The following is a 23,492-nucleotide window of genomic DNA, read 5'->3' as shown; positions in this document are numbered from 1 at the left end:
TTCTGGCCCTTAAAATTATGTATAATAGATATAGATTAATCGCTGACCTAATTAAACACCTAAGTAAAGCTCCTATAGGATGCATCGATTTATCGAAAAAACCCTTTTCTGTTATTTAAAAAATAGAACAAAGGGTTACGCTTCTTCCGCTCGATTCACGCCTTAGGCTAAAAAGAATCAAATTTCTATCAATAGCGTCCATTGTTACAAACTTTTTAAAACCCTCTAATTAATACAGATAGAACACAAAAAGGCGATTCCCCCAATTTATTTCCATTAATCATTTAAATTGCCCTTAAATCCTCCTTTCTAATTACCCCGAAGATTAGGCACTACAAGAGTAAACATTGCACGAATTAACACAAAAAAAAAAGAAAAAGTTGAGATGTCAACAGAATGGCGCGAACAATGACAGATGCTTTACAGGTTTTACAAAATGTCCGCTGCCACTGTAGGCGTAATTAAGGAGTGGGGAAGACGTTTGCCAATTTTCTTTTGGAAATTTGGTGATATTTTTGTTTACATTTGAAGATACTTGTAGCTGTTTTGAGTTATCACCGTCACCCCGAATCAATGTAAAGAACATGTATCCAATTATTCAAAAAGAAAATTCTACCACTACATTTTAATTGATAAGGGAGATGTTTAACTTATTTAAACAGCTTTCATTAATTCGATTTCTAAGCAATATTTAGTACCTATTAATTCTTTAACGAGTCGCGTAGCTGAAGGGGCAATGGGCGGGGCACATAGCTCGGAGAACCGATGGATGTTGGGGTTCAAAGGTGTTAGAGAGGCGACCCTGCACCGGTAAACGCATCTTTGGACCCCAAAAGGTGGACAGACGACATCAAACGAGTCGCGGGGAGCCGCTGGATACAAGTGGCCCAGAATCGTGGAGTTTGGAATGCCCTACAAAAGACCTATGTCCAACAGTGGACGTCTATCGGTTGATGTGATGATTATTATGATGAATTCTTTAACTGGTGATGCATAAGTTTAAAGAATATGTTAGAACACATTGATTACAGAGAGGTTATTATACAATTGATGAAATTCATAATTGGAAGTAGCTCCACTCATTGTTCTATCTTGTAAGAGCTGAATCGCTTTCAGAAAAATGAGTGTTAAAATATATTTTTTTTAATGTAAACAGTAGATGTTGAAAAAGAGCAACTGCTGAGTTTCTTGCCGGCTTCTTCTCGGTAGAATCTGCCTTCCGAACCGGTGGTAGAGTCACTACAAACAGCAAACTTGACGTATCAAATTAGGCCTACTTGAAATAAATGAATTTTGAATGTACTAAACGATTAGTCAAATCTAATGCTATAATTGCGAAAGAGTGTTTGTTTGTTTGTCTTTTTTCACGCTTCAACTACGCAACCAATCGACTCGATTTCTGGCATAGAGTTTGATGGGAAGGAGAGTAATATAGGCAACTTTTTTTCTAGGAAAAAACACGGCTCCCATGGGATTTGAAAGTACAAACGGGAAGAAGCAAACACACCCTGGCGCAGTGGTGAGCGCTGTGAATTTAAGTGGGAGGTCCCGGGTTTGATTCCCGGAAAGGGCAATTTCGGAATTTATAGTTTCTGAATTTTCCCTGGTCTGGTAGGAGGCTTTGGACATGGCTAGTTACCACCATACCGACAAAGACGTGCCGCTAAGTGCTTTAGTGTTCCGGTGCGATGTTACGTAGAAACCTATTAGGGGTATGACTACCATACTACCAGTGGCGTGCATAGAGGGTACGCACAGGGTATGCAGATGATATAAAATGAAGAAAATCCCCAGTACGGGTTATAAATAGTTAAGGGTAGGCTTTTTATAACTCTTACAATGCCTATCCTTAAGTTTTTTATAACCCTCTATGAACGCCACTGCATACTACCAAACAGGTTAGCCCGCTACCATCTTAGACTGCATCATCACTTACCACCAGGTGAGATTGCAGTCATTGGCTAGCTTGTAGTGGAATTTAAAAAAAACACTTTTGCATTTTGATAATAATAAGTATGTCAAAGTATAAAGATTATTTCTTCATTTGTACTTAAACAACCCTTTTCCAACTTAGATACGTTAAGACGCTGCTAATTTGAAGAACACATAAATACACCATCCAACATGAACTTCTTAATCCAAGATGACCCTTACGGAATAAAAATAAAGAGTGGCCATTTAATCCGACCTAAGGAACGCCACAGACTAAAGGAAAAAGGTAAACGGAGGATTAAACATTAGAAGTAAGAATAAACTTACAGTGCAATATACTAGGTTACATAAAATTCATAATTCGTATAAAGAAAATTGCATACAATTCTACAATAAACTACCAATTGACATCTAGGAGATGTTTTCTTAAAAAGTTCAAAGTTTGTATTAAACGTAAGCTTATAGAAAAGTCCTATTATAGTATAAAGGACTACGTAATCGATAAAAAAGCTTGTGTGTAAATTATTGCTCTAACCAGGTTGCTCTTCTAATAATTTTAAATGACATTGTGAGATGGTGATAACAAAAAAAAAACACCCGGCTAAGTTTGTTGTGGGCTTCTATTTAGACAGTGACGCGTTTGGAACCCTCGTAGCTTTAGTTTTAAGTTTACGAATTTGGTTATCGCCATCATCTCACTACCGTGTAATTCTTATGTACGCATCGAGAGTGCCACCTATGGGCCTACTTGAATAAAGATATTTTTGACTTTGACTTTGACAACGAATTTCGTTGCGACGCCAATCGAACGGCGAAGCGGCGCTGATGTAAAGCCTCGCGTGCTTATAATTACAACGGCCACCAGGCCTTTCAGCACAGAACACAGGAATGCTACTAGGCGGCAGAAATAAGAGCGGCGGTAGTTCCTTCTCGCACAAGATCTGTCACAAAACTGTACTAGGTACTACTGTTATTTCAGACCTATCAACACCAGATCATTTTAAAAGGGGAATTTTAAGTGTACCTGTCAAAAGAATCACAATTACTCGATTTACAGAAATGATTATAATTATTTCAGTTTTCTAAAAACAAAACCATTTATTGTAATTATTTGTCTTCCAATATACGCGTTTGCGAATGCGTGTCAAAATGCGTGTGAAGTAATGTCTTAATGTATTCGGGAACATAATATTTTTTAGTAATTCGTGTCTCGAAATGTGACTGCAATAATTAAAATATAAGAAGTAGGAATAAACTAACAGTGTAATATACTAGGTTACATAAAATTCATAATTCGTTTAAAGGAAATTGCATACAATTCTATTATAAACTACTCGTTGACATCTTAAAAAGTTCAAAGTTTGTATTAAACGTAAGCTTATAGAAAAGTCCTATTATAGTATAAAGGACTACGCAATCGATAAAAAAACTTGGGTGTGAATTATTGTTCTAATAATTTTAAATAATAATAATAATAATAAATAAATAAATATATTACTACACATACATGCATACATCGCCATCTAGCCCCAAAGTAAGCTATGGATAGACTGCCTGAGGAATATTTTTATGAATAATTTACATAAATACTTACAATATACATATAAACACCCAGACCCAGACCCAGGGTTTCTTCTTAGATAAGTACGCCCAGACCGAAACTCTCGTTGCCTAACCCTCGTTTATACGCTATTGTTTTCCAATTACCATCAGTGTCATACTTGGTTCGTCAATTATAAGGATATCAAACCTTGTATATTTTATCCACTGAACTGCATGACTGCAAAAAAATAGTAACTAATTGGTTACAATCATTAACGTACGACGAGACAGAATCTATCTTTCTCATTATAAAATAAGAGCACACACATATACACACACACAAACACTTACACCTCGAGAGAGAGGTCGCCTGAAAATCAGCGCTGTAGCAGTGATCATAAAACCACTGCTACAGCATAACGCTGAGGCGATACTCTGTTTGGGAGGAACAACACCACAGATATGTCACTGCCGACAGGGAACTATATTTGTTTGTTTTTAGCATATTTATTTTGTAACCTCATTTTAAGATCATTTCTTTTATTTTTAAAAAGTTTAATTTTTTTGTGTAAGGTACGAGACCTTATATGTTAATTGCTATGTGTTGTTTTTATCCTAAATAAAAGATTTTATTATTATTATTATTACACACACACACACTTACATATTTGCATGCTTGCATGATTGATTTTGAAAAATTCTAAATATTAAACAAAAAAAAAGTATAAAATTATAAAATGTAATAAATTGGTTAAGTCATGTTATCAGTACATGTGTAAACTTTGTATCGGAAAGAGCGAGACCTCCAAATACAGGTTTTTTCCAAACTTAAATGGAGGTAGCCTATTGTTTTGTAATGAAATTTAGAATTCCCTCTACGAGTTACCTTAGTCTCTGTGAAACACATTACGCCATCTAATCAGATGTTACAAGTAGTTTCCCCTTTAGGGGGACGAAACGACCCTTTTATCTCGCCGACGGACGTAAAAGTCGTATGGAATAGTTTTTACGTTTCGTTACGGCAAATTGGAGCGTGTTTAACATGGCGATGTGGCAAGCTGACGATTACAAATCGTGGGATTTCGCTTGCTTGGGTAAGATCCTACGGTTTCGCGAAAATAAAAACCGAAAACGTGTAGAAAATAAACTGACGTCATTTTACTAAGTGTCCGAATACTAAACACTTTTGACTCGTTATAGAACCTGACTGACCTTCTAAAACCATGGTATTATAGTCGCCAAAATCTTATTCTTCAGAGTTGTGCGATCTAAGTGTTCTAACAGGGAATAGAAACATATTGAGGATTTTGACGACTTTCGTGGCGCAACGGTGAGCGCTGTGAATTTAAGTGAATTTAAGTAGGTCCCGGATTCGGCAGGGGAAATTTTGTAATTTCTTATTATATATTTAATTTTCTCTGGTCTGGTCTGGTGGGAGGCTTTGGCCGTGGCTAGTTACCACCCTACCGACAAAGACGAGTCGCTAAGCGATTTAGTGTTCCGGTGCGATGTCGCGTAGAAACCGTTTAGGGGTTGATGAATTGATGATTTATTTAATGAAAAGGTTGCTTGGAAGCATCCAGCTCCGCTTTTATCACTCACAAGATAGAAAAATGAATGTTAAAATGTAAATTGTTGATGTTGGAAAAGAGCAACTGCTGAGTTTCTTGCAGGCTTCTTCTCCGTAGAATCTGTCTTCCGAACCGGTGGTAGAGTCACTACAAACCGACAGACTTGACGTTTCAAAAGTGCTATTTCAAGTATGTATGTGTAAGCAATTGCAATAAATGAAGGGATAAAAACAAAAACAAAACCTGCATAGCTCAAGAATGTGGATTTCAAACGCGTAAAGTGTATAAATCCGAATTCTTTTGTTTTTCCTCTACAAGTGTCGCCCTCGACTTCAATATCACCTGATGGTACCTGATGATGCAGTCTAAGATGGGGGTATATATTGGGGGTATACCCATACCCCTAAATCGTATCTACTGGATATCGTACCGCCTTTATCGGTAGGGTTGCAAATAGACCGGCCATCCAGACTAGACCAAAGTAAATTCAAAAATTATAAATTCCCGAATTGCCCCTGCGGGGAAACGAACCCGGGACCTCCCATTTTAATCCACAGCGCTCACCACTGCGCCAAGAAAGTCGTTAAAACTTACGGCCTAGATCCTACTAATTTAGTCAACGCCACTGCTGGACATAGGTCTTTTGTAGATCGTTCCTAACTCCACGATTCAAGGCCGCTCGTATCCAACGGCTCCCCGCGACTTGTTTGATTTCGTCTGTCCACCTGGTTGGGGGTCTACCAACGTTCCCGTTTTCCTTAATTCTCTACCATAAAGGGTTGTCTGGAGATCGCTTAAAGCGATAAGACCGCCTTTGCGCATTTTATATATATATTTTTATTGTTTTTGTTATTTCTTGTTTTCAATTTGTGCAATAAAGTCTTTCTCTATCTATTTATCTATCTCCGTTTACCGATGAGGGATTGCCACTCACCTCGGAACCCCAACGTCCGTCGGTTCTCCGAGCAGATTTATTTCCGAGTTGACAATGATGTTTACTTTACATACGGCGTTTTTGTTTCTAGTAAATTCCAATTGTATGTTCATTATATAAACCAACTAGCTGTTGCCCGCGACTTCGTCTGCGTTTGTTATTGTTTTTTGAGACACATGGACATTCAATTGACATGGAAAAGACTATTTCCTGTCTAGTATGTAGCAAAATATCTATGTATTTTATGTGTATGTTTAAATAGTAATATGTATTTAAGTTTATATATTGATATATATATATATATTGATATTTATATACAAATATATAAATATATGTTTTACTATATATATGTAGTATTAGTATGTAATGTTTATAATTAGCACAATTTAAGTATTGCACTATCCCGTTTTCTATAATATGTTTCTTCAACCAAAGGTTGTCTGGAGGAGATCGCTTCAAGCGATAAGACCGCCTTTGTGCATATGTATAGTTTTTATTTTTTATTTTTTTGTTAACCTGATTTTATATTTGTATGTGCAATAAAGACTTTTTCTTCTTCTTCTTCTTCAATTAAATTAAGGTGTTGTTGTGTATTCTTATAAAAAAAAATTCTATTAAGGAGCCTGGAAAGGAGCTGAGCTTAATCTCGGGATAAAAAGTATCCTATATTACTTCTATTACCTCCAAGAATATGTTTCTAAAGTTTTATGATAATCGGTTCAGTAGATTTTGCGTGAAAGAGTAACAAACAAACTTACATTCACATTTATAATATTAGTAGGGAGAGGGATAGGGACCCGCCCACTATAAGGCACGGGTCTCCTCCTACAGTGAGTACGGTTTAAGGCCGTAGTCCACCACGCTTTCCCAGTGCAGATTGGTGGACTCCACACATCAATGTATTTCACCGTCAAGCAAGTGATGCTTTAGTACCTAATTAAAACGCACATAAATTAGAAAAGCTAAAGATGCTGGGATTCGAACTCGGGCCCCCGAAAGTGAAGTCCTGCACACTGGGCTATCACCACTTCTCAAATGCAGGCTAATACACTTAAATAGGAATATAAAATATTAAGCTAAAGTCATTCATTTATACATTTATGAAATTCTAGCGTGCTTCTCCGGGCTAGAGTTTGCTTTATTTTATTTAAACAATAAACTTACATCATGAAATTTTTTATTTAAGTCTCATAATATATTAAATCATTTATTTCTCTCCGTATTCATTCTCTTCTCGAGCGGGTGAAGATCATTATCTACACCCATGTACACCCAACAATAGAATATCATCATAGTAAATAAAAGCTGTATTTGACAGTTTGACAGTTCAAAAATAGGAGTGCTCCGATCGTCACCAAACTTTACAGGATTACTCGCCCGGTCAATCCGGAGATTCCCTGAAAGTTTCATTGAAATCGGTCCAGCCGTTTCGGAGCCTATACGGATCATACCCACACACTTTCTCTTTTATATATATAAGAGATAAGAGATAGACTAGTTGTACACTACCACGCTTCGCTGTGGCACATTTTTATGGAATGGTTGAGAAATGAAAAACAAAACAAAGAATACATTACATATGTCAGCGAGTGTTTTTCTCGCTTTCGGCAGATGGCGCGGTCACTGGTACATCGGTCGTACAAAAAAACTGTAATTTCGCGGTCGCGGATATGTGACTGATGCAAAAAATAGATAAAAACAATCCTTGATTCGGATTATATATCATGCTAAAATTTCACCTCGATCGGTGCAGAACTTTTTGAGTTTTTGAAGCGTACACAAACCAACATAACATTTTTATATATATAGATCTATTCCAGATAGGTAGAAGATGAAAATGAAACGAAAAAAATATCTTCGAACACGCAAAACGCGTTATGTGCATCCAAATAAAAATAGAGAAATAGCGAAAACTCAATTAACTCTAGCGTCTCTGCATAAAGCAAGCCACATCTCTCGAAAGGCGAAGTTGAATGAAATTAGTTGTAAAGTTGTAGTGGCGGACCGAGGATCATGTTGATCGCGGCAACTCGCCACAGCTTAATCTAGCAAATCGATTGAGGAAAGTTCAGTTGAGCGAGTCACTTGAACGAGTAACTTGAACAAAAATCAAAATTTTCATTTAGGCCTTTTTTCCTAATAATTGATGGACCAAGCAGATGGCACACCTGATTGTAAAACGAATTCCATAAATACTATTTATATATTTTTAATAAACAGACACATACTATAACATATTCATACACACATACCCAAACTCACATATTTTTAACATACTTCAAGTGTTTAATTTTCATTTTGGTTTCCGGTAAATGTTTTAATACAAAGCAATTTCAAGTCCTTAAAAACTTTAGTCGAATTCAGCTTCGTACGCGCCTGGAGTGGACACCTCAATAGAGAAACTATAACTAGTTCACTCGCTTGCCAGTTAATACAGATGCGAGCAATCTAAACGAGGAATATTGGATAACCAAGATGGCTCAACCAATGTATACATACACCAATTATGTCTGTGGTTGCATTGATCTAAGCAATTACACGACAGAAGTGAAATGTAACAAATAAGCTAGTCAGATCAAATGCTTATACTAGCGAAATCATCATATCGCTCCATTACCGGCCCACTACAAAGCACAGGTCTCCTCCCACAATGAAAAGGGGTTAAGTCCTTAGTCCACCAGGCTGGCCCAGTGCGGATTGGTGGACTCCACACACATTTGAGAATATTATGAAGAAATTTCAGGTATGCAGGTTTCCTCACGATGTTTTCCTTCACCGTTGAAGCAAGTGATATTTTGATTGCTTAAAAAAAAATCGTGCGTGCTGTGATTCGAACTCGAAAGTGAAGTCGAAGTGATAATTTATACTAATAGCTTCGAATAAAAAAAATCATAGCACCATTCGCATTCCCTTCTAGACTCAGTCCTATTCAGTGAAGCTGTGTACAAAGTCTTATTATTTGCTTTTGAGGTTTTAAAAGCTTAGTTACTTCTAGACGGCAACTGCAGTATGACATAAGAAAACTAGTTTCTATAGGCCCAACTTATGGGTCGAATTTAGCTATCGAGTTATTACTGTATGGAAAGAAAAATCTTTACTTGGGAGCATCAGCATTCCGTAAATGGTTCAGAATGATGGTCGCTTCTAAAACATGCGAGTACCTTCTTTACGCAGTTCTATTTAGTAAGTAGAACTCAAAGAGTTTAACTAAATTGGACTCATAAGTTGGTTATTTATGGCCCTAACTTTTTTTGAAGTGAAACTTCTGTAGAATCGTTGTGATTTCAAACCGGATGCAACGGAAAAAACGACAGGTTAGAGACACAAATACAAAAATGTGTAGGAATCAGCCGGCTAGAAAATGAGATAGAACACATGTGTTTAATGAATGTGTTTGCGCTTGCGTATTAGAAATTTTAAGTATAAATGTGTTGATTGTTGATGAATTTTTATTTGTGTCAATATTTTCATCTCCTTGATAAATTAATTTTAAAATTATGCCAAAAACTAAAGTTAAAAAAAACCGCGCACTCACTGCACTACGGAACTATATTGCTTTGTGTTATAATAATTATTGAAGGGAAATTAGAACCTTTGTGATTTTAAATTCAATGTCACGCAATGCTTCACGATCAAAAAATAGACAGATTTGTATACGACACATGTATGGGAGGGAATGAGATAGAATACATTACATATTCTGTTTCGTATTTAAGTTACCAAGTAAACCGAATAATATCTAGGTAAAGAAACAAGCACATAAATGTATAAGGACAGAGTGACATAGAAAATATTATACGTTTTTTTAACTATTGCAGTTACCATGGAAACTAAATAATATACCTTACATGTATCCTAATAGTTCTGATACTCTACATCCACTTCAATTTCTTGTAAGCTACTTTTCAGAAGTTACACTTCTGCAGTGTTTAAATAAATTGCACAGGTTTTTTTTAATAGTAATAATTGCAACAAGCATATGGGCCGCTTGATGGTAAGTGGTAAATCATCGCCTATAAACAGAGCAACCTTCACAGGGCATGCCAGAAGCACGTCCTCTAACATGCCGCACTGTGTCCATCAATTTTAGACGTAGGTGTTAAGCCTTATGTGCCAGTAATTACACCGGCAAGCAGCATTGTTGCAATTGCCGCTAAGCAGCATTGCAACCATGCTGCTTAGCGGCAGGAATAAACGACGTGAAAGTACTTCCCCGGGCGAGCTCTGTCACAAGAAGTTCTAATACTACGAAACTATAGATCTTACCTTGACAGCATAGCGTCGTTGGCATTCCCGAAATGATTCGCAGCAAGTGCCGCTTCTAGAACATTCGAATCCCTTCTAGGCTCCGTTCTGTTTAGTATGGAACTTATTGAGAAGCTGGTATATGGTGCACTTCCGGTTGCCTTTTCTTCTTTGTCCTTCTTAAGATCGTAGTAGCTCTGGTCTTTTCTGGAGGGTGAGGAGGGGATATCCGGGCTACTCGCGCCGGAAACTACGTTAACTTCTATATCGTTGTCTTGGGAGGAGACCGGGGAATCCATTTTGTTGGTCTCAGTACATTTTCGTATGATCTGTGAAAAGGAAATAGTGTTTAGGTTTAATTTAATAAGTTGAAATGGTGTATGAAAATTTACCACGCTAAGTTTGCTGTCGGGTCTTAGACCAGGGTACGTTTGGAACCCTCGAAGCTTTTAGGCTTAAGTTGCTATTACCTCTAATGTGCTAAACGTAAGTCAAAATCAAATATTTCTTTATTCAAATAGGCACATAGATGGCACTTTTGATGTGTACATTACATGTAAAATATGACATAGGAGTGAGTTGATGGCGATAACTAAATTCGTCAACTTAAAACTTTTTATCACCATCCGTAACCGTAGGCATACTATAAAATGGAGAAAATGCGAAAAGTTTTTGAGCTAAACTTTCCACGGGTGTTGTATGGTGCATAATTCATTTATTTATATATGGCATTCTGAAAGAATTAATAAATGAATACGACTCTCCAATTTACAAGCTTTATATTAAACTCCATGGAGGCAGAAATTCTAAGAAAAAAATAATTTTATAATTTTTTTTTTAAATTCTCTTATAACAATATTTCCTGCGAACTCAGTTTAGCGGCCATGCGATAGGGTAGCTTAAGACGTTTAACTCATTTATAATTCAGTCAGTTAAGTGCGTTATTGTTCTTAGCCGTAGAACAAAGCTCCCACGGGCACAGATTATATTAAGAGGGTCCTGCTGCCCTCCCTGGAGTCCTGAACACTCCATGAATAAATAAATTAAAAGACCTGCAGATTTTTAATGGGATCAGAGATATGTGCATTTTCTTATATCAGATCCTTGCTTTATATACTTTTTTTATTTACTTTTAAGAAGTTATACTTCTTTAGCAGCTTCGGAAAACACTCATAGGAGTCGAACGTGAACGTGTCCACTAAACAAATAAGGCAGTTATAAATTTACAATACATCGAAAAGTAGTGAAAAAAAAACAATTCTTACTATGAAAAATTATACTACCGGTTTTTTATTTATTTATTTTTGAAGTTATACTTCTTTTGGTGCGTTAGGGAAAAATGATGAGAGTAAATTTTTACAACGCGCGCGCACACCGTCAAGAAAAACCCTGAAGCCCTGACACCCTGAAGTTAGCTATAAGGTTTGACAGTGTACACTTTTAGTCGTCATAGTCTGCGGGCTCGTTGCTGTGATTTAATTGATTCAATTTTACAAAAATCTCAAATTTTAATGTTGAGTGAAACTTGGTTGTCCGATATTGAGTTTAATAGTATTCCAAATTTAATTATGTTTATTATGTCCATTTTTCATTCATTATTTAAAAATAATTTTCTAGTGATATTTAAATAAACTATGTATTAAATACCTTTTTTCTATAGTTAGTTTAGTTTTTTCTACAAACGCTTTTTTCTAGAATAAGGCGGAAGATAAAATTTTTGAAAAGTTTTTATCTTGTTACGCCGAAGAAGTATAACTTCTAACGCGTGTTTGGTATTAAAATTTTGCTTCATTTTAATATATAGATTACAAAATATCTATAAATTGAATATAATAAAGAAAATAATGAAGCAAAAATTTTGATAGTAATAACTAGGCTTCGTCGGAATCTCTCTTAATTTTCTATCTACCTATTTAGTATAATACCACAGAGCAAAGATGATCTGTATCTACGCTGTTTGCTCTGTGACATTATGCTAAATAAATAGATAATTAAGAGAGATAGAGTAGTACTAGATATAATCAATCGAAAGCCATATTTTATCGATATCCGCAACATGTTTGTACATAAACGACCACATACTTTATTTTTTATTCGCCAGTACACCGGACGGGGTTTTAAAAGTAAAATTGTCCATGCAATTTCAAATGTACACCGTGTTTAAAATACCAAAAGTGGCAATCAAACGAGCGATTCCCGCTGAAAAGCGTGTTTCAGGTGAAATGCTGGAATACCTACTGAAATTATTGCGGGCCATATACTATCTGCTGCGGTCATCGCTACGTGTAAATTGTAAATAAGTATGTTTTAAGTAATTTTTGCTGGCTTTTCGGGGCGTTTTTCAGTGTTAGTAATACGGGGAAGGTTAACTTCGTGAGGAACGCTCATGCCTCAGAGTTCTCCATAATGCTTTTCTTATTTATGATTAATTCGGTCTAGAAAGAAATCATCTTGAGGGAAACAGCATGCCTGAGAGCTCCAATAATGAGAGAATTATGGAGAGTTCTCAGGAATGCAACTAAAAATAACAGTGACTGGAAACATAGTGAGGAATCCTGCATGCCTGAGAGTTCTCCATAATGCTCTCACTATGGAGAATTCTCAGGCATGCATTATAAAATAACAGTGAAGGAAAACATCGTCTAGTCTTTGGTCTAAGTGGTAAGCATATTCGGCTACAAATCAAAAGGTTATGGGTTCAATTCCCGGTATGAGCCAAAAATTGGTATATGTTGAGCTATTCTGTTGTTATACGGTCGTTGTTGCCGCTCTTATTACCAGGGCGGCACTATACAAGACCTTTTTCCTTGCATGCCATGCGAATTGCTGCTTCATTTAGAGGCGATTGTTCTCTCTTACACCAGTTATATCTTACTATAAATTGCAGTCAAATCCACAGGTATTTCTAGTGTTTATTTAAACGGCACAGTAATCGGATATCGTGGTAAATCTATCGATAGAATACACACCCCCAGGTGTTCGAAGCTGTTGGAGCGTGCAAGTAATCGATACTTTATAAAATCGATCAACTTTTTAGCGCTCGATTTAATTTTTTAATCGATATTTGATTTTTTTTCTGTCGAGTTTTTAATTAGCATTTCTTTGTTGCTTTCTGGCGACGTCAAAATATTTTTTTTTTGGATCATAAAGTAACACCTTTTGTAATTCAATACCTTTTGAACTTCGAATAAATTTTGGTAGAGGTTTAGAAGACGTCGGACTATCAGTGGGACATTTCTCCGTAGCCAATTAAACTTCATCCTACTGATATTATAAAAGTCAAAGTGTGGATGTTTGTTACTCTATCACGCAAAAACGACTGAACGGATTTGGATGAAATTTTGCATACATGTAGCCTTTGACATGAAAAATAACATGGGCTACAATTAATCCCGATTCTTTAAGAAGTGTCCGAGGGAAAATTGAAAATTATTTATGAGCTAAGCCGCGGGCAGACAGCTTTGAAATTTGTCACCTATGCTATGGAAAAGGACGTGTACTTTCTATAGCAATCTCTCAAATAGTTCCCGTGGTATTAAAAATTGTTATCGAGCGAAGCTTTAGACCCAATTCTGAAGTCCACGCAGACGAAGTCGCGGGCAGAAGTTAGTAATTTATATAAATTATCCGTGGAGAAATATCGAAACGATAGTGAAACCTGCTTCCAGCTGCGTAGTTTAGGAGGAGGGAGCGGATAAACAGACAGATGTGAAAGAGACTTTCATTATAACCCACGCACTAGATATTTCCCGTGTTCTTTGTCAACGTTACGGTTTTGCACAAATCCCATGAGAACCGTTTGTCTTCTAGGGATAAAACTTAGCCTATGTTCAGTGGCATGCACTTCATGCGGAAAAGCAATGCTTACCCAAAATTTTGAAAGAACTCAAATGCGACGAGGATTTTTACACTTCATGGATTCACTTTCCTGCTTTATGCCTACCCTGGTCAAAAACCCTGTTCACGCCACTGCAATGTTACTCTGTGTCCTTTCAACTAACTCTATCAATATCAAGTCGATTAGTTGCTTAGTTAGGGCGTTTTTTTTTAACAAATAAATAAATATACTACGACAACACACACATCGCCATCCAGCCCCAAAGTAAGCGTAGCTTGTGTTATGGGTACTAAGATGACTGATGAATATTTCTATGAATAATATACATGAATACTTATAATATACAGATAAACACCCAGACCCTGAAAAACAATCATGTTCATCACATAAATATTTTCCAGTTGTGGGAATCGAAGACTCAGAAAACAGGGTCGCTGCCCGCTGTGCCAGTCGGCCATCATAAGAATTGTAGTAGTTAGGATTGTTAGACTTAACACGGTCTTGATAACATTGTAGAGAACTCTCAGCTGCCGGTTCACTAACGATTATTATTTTTATTATATTATTGTTTAATTCTTTATTTATATACCAAATCATTAACATATACAAAACAAATAAAGTTTGAAGAAAGGAGTAGAATACAAGAGGTGGGCTTAACACTTAATAGCGATCTCTGCCAGGCAACCTTTGTATAAGGATGATTCCCTTTAAAGTTTTTTGACGACCTCTCTGGTGCAGTGGTGGGCGCTGCGGATTTATGAGTTGAGATACCGGTTCCGATCCTGGCAGGGGAATTCGTAATTTTTGAATTTTCTCTGATCTGGTATGTTGGGAGGCTTCGGCCATGTCAAGTTACCTACCGACGTGCCGCCAAGCGATTTACAGTTCCGGTACTATGATGCGTGGAAACCGAAAGCGTTTCTCCGAATTCACAGAAATGTCCCATAGATAGTCTGGGGTATTTTAAACCTCTAGCTAAATTTATTCCACATTCAAAAAGTATTGAATTACAAAAGGTGTTACTTTGATCAACAAAAAAAAAAATATTACGTCGTCAGAAAGCAAAAAGCAATTCCACAAAAAGTATCGATTAAAAAATTAAACAGAGCGTTAAAAAGTTGATCGATTTTATAAAATTTAGATTGGTAAACTCCACCAAACCGTACTTAGCCAGCGTGGTGGACTTGACGTTATCTTTCTGAGCGGAGCCCTTTAGTGGGCCTATATTCAAATGCTTAAAACGCAGATAACTACGAAAACTTAGATCTGCGTGCCGAAAGGGAATCCGAAGGTATACCCACTAGGCTATCCCCGCTTAATATATTATAGAGTCGGTCGGTCGGTTAATTGATTACAAAAAACCCTTTTATTGTTGCGACATAGTTTCAAGTTAATTACTTAATGCATATTTAACAGGCGAGTCAATCATAAAACATTACAAAGTCTAATTCGACCCCTTTACGGTGTTAAGATGTGCTTTAATGTACGGGCCGACTGTCACACCGTTTTCTACTTTTATTTTTTAAATAATTATTTATTGACGGTAAGATGCACAGAGCAACACTCGCCTGGTCATGCGAGGAACACATCCCGCATAGTGTTGCCCTGTCCATCAACCTGAGGGGTAGGTTTTAAGCCTCAGGTGCCTGTATTTACACCGGTAACAACCACCTTCAGACCGGAACACAGATTGCGATAATGCTGCTTAGCGGCAGAAATAAGCAAATAAGCATATTCTTTCATAAGAAGACAGGTACCACATATATCAATCCTTCTGTTAAGAAAGAATGGCAATTACCTACGATGGTTGAAGACTTTTTTTTTGGCCAACTTGACTTGAATTGAATTACTTATGACATAAAAAGTATTAATATTTTATTAATTATAAAATAATTAATTTTATTAATTTATTAATATAAATTTTAAAATTGAAAATATATCTTCGGTCTTTTATTCTTATAATATTTAGAAAATAAAAATCTTTAATATGCAAAATACAAAATACTCTATTCTAATGATGGTGATAACTAAATTCGATAAATTGGAACGTTAGGGTTCCAAACGAATCTTTGGCTTAAAAGAAGCCCACAACGAACTTAACCAGATATTTTTTATCACCATCTCACAGAGGCATCACTTTTATATATCTTACCTATCCGTTATGTACCGAATGCAATTTATAACAAGAAGAAGAATACAAAAGGCTGTTTTATCGCTTAATAGTGATCTCAACAAGTTCGAATATTTAGGATAGGACTATATACTATATTTAGGTAAGTAACCTGGTCGTTTCATTGACATTCATTGACGAGTATACTTCACGCAGGCAATGAAGTGTCGGCGCGCTTCGGTGTGACAGGCGGTCAGCAACATTTCGAAGGGTTAAACATTTTACAGCAGCATGAAGTTTCCGGGTTACGGGTTAGATGGTATCGCGAAATGGCCAGCTGACTGCGGTGCCTTGTTTAGGGCTTTGTACTAAGGCGACGCGTGCGTTCGTGACGCATCTTTGTCGTTAATTGGCGCCTTCATGAATAAAGTGTCACGCTTAACTCTTCTAAAATTTCTATTAAAACATGCTTTAAAATTTATTAAAATGCGAGATTGTTTTACCCGGTTAAGTTTGTTATGGGCTTCTTCTTAGAGGGATCACATCGCGAGTAAATTTCCACTTTTTCTCGTCCTAGGGCTAACATTGGCTCAACGAGATAATACCATCTACTTTTTGTCGTCCTATATAAATTAAATAGGACTAGATTACGGTTAGGCATAAATGTCTTAGGAAATCTTCATTATTCCTTACGCAGCTGTTTCCAGTTCTGTTTGTCTTACCATAAGAGAGGTAGAGGATGACTTCCGGCTACGTGGTGGATGAGCATGACGAAACTCTTAATGTTTTTTTGGGAGAGGCGACCGAAAGTTGGGAGAGCCGATACAACCAAAAGTGGGATAGAGCTAGAAAGCAGAAGAGCCCCAGTTGTCTTGTGTCCTGTGCAACATATCACAGCTTTTTCTAAAATCAGCGTTACAAAATTCACGATCACAAGATCGTGAATTTTTACGTCACTGTGGACGCAAATTGGATGCCTTAAGGCAAGGTCAAACCGCAGCCACCTGCGTCAATAGCTACGTTAAAGTTTGCGTACAGCCAGCGCGTACGGTACCTTTACAGTCAGACCGCGCTCATGACGCAAACGTGGTCAGTAAGTGTCCCCGCAGGTGAGCCAATGGCTACATCCACAAAACGTACATTTCGTATGGCCTTAACGCCGGTGGCCGACACGCTACAAATCGTCACTGCTGGTCACTAAAGAAATGTGCCGGTGGCGGCTTTTTGTGGCTGTGGCCAGACACTTGGCGACGTTAAAATTTGTGTACAAGAAGAAGCGCACTTTCAGCTACAGTCTTGTGATTTGTGACAAAACGCAAACATGGTGACTGAGTATACGAACCGGTGGTAGAGTAAGTACAAACTGATAGACTTGACGTTTCAAAAGTGCTTATATTAGGTCTACTTGAAATAAACGAGTTTTGAGTTATGATGGTATGGTGTTGGCTTCAGTTAGACTGTGGTTACGCTTCGGTGTAACAGGCGTCCAACATTTCTATTTATATTATACATAACGGAAAGGGTTAAACATTTTACAGCAGCATAAAGTTTACGGTTTAGATGGTATCGCGAAGTGGCCAGCTGACTGCGATCTTTGCACCTAAGCAATTAAAATATCACTTGCTTTAACGGTGAAGGAAAACATCGTGAGCAAACCTGCATGCCTGAGAGTTCTCCATAACTTTCTCAAACGCGTGTGAAGTCTACCAATCCGCACTTGTCTAGCGTGGTGAACTACGGCTCAAACCCTTCATTCAAGGGTAATTGTAGGTATATTATAACAAATTAAAGAATGAAATCTTTGAGATGTCTCTAAATAAGTTCAAAGTTTATATAAAACGTAAGCTTACAGAAAAATCCTATTATAATAAAAAAGCTTGGGTGTATATTGCTCTAACTTCATAGCGTAATATAAATTTACTGTGAGATGGTGATAACAAAAATAAATTTACCCGGCTAAGTTTGTTGTAGGCTCTTCTTAGACCAGGGCGCGTTAGGAACCCTCGTAGCTTCAGGTTTAAGTTGGCGAACGAAGTTATCACCATCCCCTTACAATTATGTAAAAATATTATATGTATGAACACTTCATAAGTGCCTGTGATAGGCCTACATGAATAAAGAAGTTTTGAATTTGAATTTGACACAGCAAAGAGTTTTTTAAATTTCATTTTCATTTAATTAAAAGTCAATCGTGTTTGGGCGTCGTACGAGGCGGCTAATAGAATATGACGGAGGACGGGCTACTCTGTGTACCATCTGCGATCTCCAACCCGGTTGGGTAGGCTGACTAGTACTAGTCCCCCCCCACTTACACCCCCACTCTTCGGACTGCCATAGGCTATTGATATTAATAGTAAAGTAACGATAAGGATAAACTCGAGCACTCATTCAAAAACACCATCAAGTAATGTCCCATGGGGCCAAAGCGAAGCGGTGATAGACCAGTGAGTAGGAGCTCGATCTCACTTACGGGGTGCCGAGTTCGAATCCCAGCACGCACCTATAACTTTTCAAAGTTATGTGCGTTTTAAGTAATTAAAATACTCGACGGTGATTGAAAACATTGTGAGGAAACCTGAGAGTTCTCTATAATGGCGTCAAAGGTGTCTGGAGCTTAACAATCCGCACTGGGCCATCGTGGTGGACTATGGCCTTCTCATTGTCGAATACCCGTGCCCAGCTGTGGGCCCGTAATCGGTTGATATGACGATGAGGCCCAACATTAAGTTCATCGGCCCCTTGACGCTTGTAACATTTATTTTTCCATTATTTAACCAATTTTCGATGCACTCCATTTAATTAATGTGCGTGATAATAGAAAAGTTGTGCGTGATTATTGTTTGCCAACTTTGCTATTAAAAGATAATTAAAACTGTTATTTACATTTGTTTGTGAAAATGAAAGCTTCCGTTTTTCGTCGGTCGCAGTCAAACCTAAACACATTACGAAAACGCCTTCTACATTGTTACGTATGGCCAATACTTCTTTCCGGATGCGAATCCTGGACGATCAAAGAGGATCTCAGGAAACGTCTAGAAGCATTCGAGATGTGGGCCTATCGACGCATGCTGAAAATTAGTTGGACTCAAAAGGTTGGACCAATGAGGAAGTCTTGCGACGAGTTGGTTGTCAGCGCGAACTTTGGGAGACCGTCATAAAGAAAAAAGTTGCTTATCTAGGGCATGTGCTTCGGCATGTAGGCAAAGTTGCTGGAAAGAGACGCATCGGTCGCAAGAGGAAGTCTTGGTTGCGCAACATTAGAGAGTGGACTGGGATCGCGAGTGCCGTCCAGCTGTGTAGCCTCGCGAGAGAAAAGGAAAATTATCGAAAACTGACGGCCAGCCTTCACTAGTTGGAGAGGCAACTAAAGAAGAAGAAGTAGTCAAACCGGCCCACTGCAGACTACAAGCTTCCTCTCAGAAAGAGTAGGGTAGGCCTTTAACAGAATCCACACGCTCTTGAGAACTCAAGGAGAACTCTCAGTCATTCAGGTTTGCTCACAATGTTTTACTTATACAATTATTATCAGTTTCTTATACGCTTCTTCTCGGTAGTATCTAGGCTACGACAAACAGACGGATTTCATGTTACAAGTGTGGCATACTTGAATTTTTTGATTCATGCCAAAATGTTATCTGAGAAAAACTTACTGTAAATTTTTGACCGTTGACATTTTTTTACCGTTGTCAAAAATTTGCTGAGTCGCGTAGCGGATAACCAATTAGTCAGAAATATTGTCAAGAAAAGCATATTATTTCAAGAAGAAGTTCATAATAAAATAAAACTCAGAATTGCTTAACAGAAACACCCAATTGTAACTAAGAATTTAAACCCGACCAGTATCGAACCGACCACCCCGTAATTTGCATTCGACCATACTAATCACTAAACCAACGAGGCAGGTAAAGTCACATTGGTGATAGATACACCAAATTAGATTACAAATTTCTTCTGGTAAATGTTTGAAAAGCGAATGAGATAAGAAATAATATTCTTATGTACAATATATCATAGCCAATGGTATATACACTAATTGAGGTGATTCACGACACAGGGAATCCGAGTGTGGAAGTCACATACTTTATGCCACATTCTTTGGTTACTTTATAATTAAATATATATATTTAATAATTCATAGGTACACTGTTTTTATAATTCCAATAAACATAAATTTAAATTGACCATAAGTACTTAATAAAATAATAATAAATATATTACGACAATACACACATCGCCATCTAGCCACAAAGTAAGCGTAGCTTGTGTTATGGGTACTAAGATGACTGATGTATTTTCTATGAATACTATACATATACACTTATAATTTACATATAAACACCCAGGCACTGAAAAACATTCATGTTCATCACACAAACATTTTCTAGTAAGCAACTTAACTCGACACTGGCAAAATACTGTGTGCTGTTTTAGCACTACGTAAAACTATAAATCAAAATAAAAAGAAGTATTTAATAAAACAATAAGTACCTAAACGATAATAAAACCGGAATGCTTTTAGGTAAGAAACCAGAAAACTTATTGCTAAAAAGCATTCTCTACCGAGCAACCGAGCATAGAACAAGAAAAAGGTAACTCTACAGAGATAAGGTGTATTCTAAAATACAACAAAACTGTAACAAGTCAAAAACCATATGCAAAAACACTTTGTAATAGTTTTTAACATGATGTGTTCTCTTTTTAAAGTTACTTTTCGTAGTTCTTTTGTGTAATAAAAATCTTAAACCCTTTAAACCTAACCATGAATAAAAAAAAGAAATATAAACGGTAATAATATTGTAGAACCTTAATATCGATTGCACACATTCTTAATAGTTTTGCAGCATTTTATGCTTTTGCTACGTCATCACCATAAGCCTATTGACGTCCCACAGATGGGCAAAGGCCTCCTGTCTAATAGGAGACTGGATTGTAGAGCAAAGACCCTCCACACTGCAGTAATGCGGGTTGGTGGAGTTTATCGATAATATTCAGGCCCGACGGCGTTGCCTGCTTTCCAAGGCACGCTGGTGGCACCTACCTATTTCCTAACTCCGATAGTAAGATATTTTTTACAGAAAACCCCAATTCAAATGTTGATCCGACGCGTGAATAGAACCCAGGGTGTCGTGACTCATGAACCTTATTTGAACATGCTAACCACTACACCAACAAGTATATTATAAATAAATAGATGTATAATATTTTATTATATATGTTTGTGAAAGTCTTAAGACACACACACACACGCACGCACGCACGCAAGCACGCACGCACGCACAAATATGTGCTTTTTCACATGCATATAATAAATTTTTAAATTTTTATTTGATTGTTTTTGATCGATTAGTCCTAATAGTTATCTTCGTTTCTTTACGTCTTGTTCACACTTTTATGTTATTAACTCTTTTACATATTTATTAATTCAAAATACCTAATTATTTTTATGTTAAATCCGTGACCGTACTATTTCAAAATGTTATGTTTATGTAATCATTGCGGCCTTAGATTTAAGTGAAACTATTTATAAATATATTTTTATTGTAACGCTGTTGATTACGAATAAATAAATAAATGAATAAGTAAATTAGAGGAGCGATGTACAACGATAATTGTAACCAATGTTTACTACTAGCTGTACTCGTTAGCGTTTCGATTTAGTTCAGTCTTATATTGGAATCGATATAAAAACACTCTTTTAAGAAATGAAACGTTGTCGTGTAAATTTAAAGTTAAACCATTGATAACGGTAGCTGTTTGTATATACAAAAACACATAGCTAGTAAATACATATATATGCCAAATATAATTTACGATTATTACGATTATTAGTATGTACTTTAGTGTGTAAATTTATGTATTGTTTATTGTAATCGCAATTTCCCGGATCTCATGTAGATATATTCCTATCGTGAAGGTTACCTGGCAGAGATCACTTTTAGTGATAAGGTCGCCTTTTGCTTCTAATTTTTAAGTATATTTTTAATTTCTCCTTTACTACGCAATAAAGATGTTTAAACAGATAAAAAATAATGATAATAAAAAAGTATACTTCGTAAATTAACTTACCTCTCAACTAAATATATTCATTCCTTCACAGCACCACAAATACATCACTCAATTAAAAAAGAACATGAGTCTTCATAAATCACTACACCTCAGAGTTACCAAACAAAAGGATAATAACTAAAAATTCAACTATATAACAATACTGTTTCGAGTCTTAAATAACTTTAAAAATGTTAAACTATTTTCGAATGCAAGTATCACGTTTGCAAATTACAAAAACACCAACTTAAAGGTTACTTATACAATCTGTGGAATAAGTGCCTTCCTATATTTATACCGCGTATTTATGCTAACCTAGTAAACATGCGTCTTACACCGACCTGGTTTGATAACTGGCGGCTACTTTTAGCGAATTTGGGCGTCACAGTTCAAAGTAACACCCCCCGGCAAAACCACCCCTATATTTCTCTCTTCTTCTAACGGTTAGTACCCTGTCAATTTATATCCTATGCCGCACGAATAAGGGTTGCGAGGGAAGTTTGCGAGGTAATCGATCGTCAAACTGGTAATAGTCCGGCGTCTAATACGATTAGGGGACGTTGCTTATGAAATTTGTGGAAACTGTGTGTGTGATTTTTCGGGCTGTCTTTAATTATTATGTGTTTATTGTGCTGTATATTTGCCGGGGGTTTCTTTGAGGGAATGTTTAGTTTTGAGCGTATTTATTCTTTGGTATTAACCGTCATCCGTACTGATATTATAAATGCGAAAGTTTATCTGTTTGATTGTCAACTTTTATAGACTATACTAGCTGACCCGTGTGACTTGTACAACTTCGTCTGCGCCAAATCGGTTATTTCCGGAAAACACGAATAAACTGACAACTGACTGAATTGACATTTTCTAAAAATGAATCCTAGCTTTAGGGTTTTGGGGGCGATAAATCGATCTATTTATCGCCCCCAAAACCCCCTGTATACTAAATTTCATGAAAATCGTTGGATCCGATTCCGAGATTCCAATTATATATATACAAGAATTGCTCGTTTAAAGATATAAGATATAAGATTAGGCTTAAAATTACGAAACAGATCTTGATGAAAATTAGCACACAGATAACACTTGGGTAGATTTATATCCTAGTGATGGAGATAGAATTATTTTATCCCGGAAAATCTCCCTGGAACAGTTCCCGCGTGATTTAAAAATATAACCTATACAGTTTACTAACATGCATTATACTACTATACTACGACAATACACACATCGCCATCTAGCCCCAAAGTAAGAGTAGCTTGTGTTATGAATACAAAG

General features: G+C 36.8%; 1 protein-coding gene across 1 annotated transcript in view; it reads right to left on the bottom strand.

Annotated features, from left to right (window-relative positions):
- LOC120634260 (homeobox protein HMX3-B-like) overlaps window positions 1–22,321 on the bottom strand; it is a 48,448-nt gene extending 26,127 nt beyond the window's left edge. The window contains exons 1-2 of the mRNA XM_039904750.1: window positions 22,239–22,321; window positions 10,246–10,553 (exon numbers count right to left, since the gene is read on the bottom strand). Of these exons, the coding sequence (XP_039760684.1) occupies window positions 10,246–10,523 (278 nt within the window). The 5' untranslated portion in view covers window positions 10,524–10,553; window positions 22,239–22,321. The remainder of the gene's footprint in view (window positions 1–10,245; window positions 10,554–22,238) is intronic.
- Between the last annotated feature and the right edge of the window lie 1,171 nt (window positions 22,322–23,492).

Source organism: Pararge aegeria, chromosome 23, assembly GCF_905163445.1.
Source record: "Pararge aegeria chromosome 23, ilParAegt1.1, whole genome shotgun sequence".
Classification (NCBI taxonomy): domain Eukaryota; kingdom Metazoa; phylum Arthropoda; class Insecta; order Lepidoptera; family Nymphalidae; genus Pararge; species Pararge aegeria.
The sequence above is the reverse complement of the archived record's forward strand: the minus strand, read 5'-3'. Positions and strand labels throughout refer to the sequence as shown.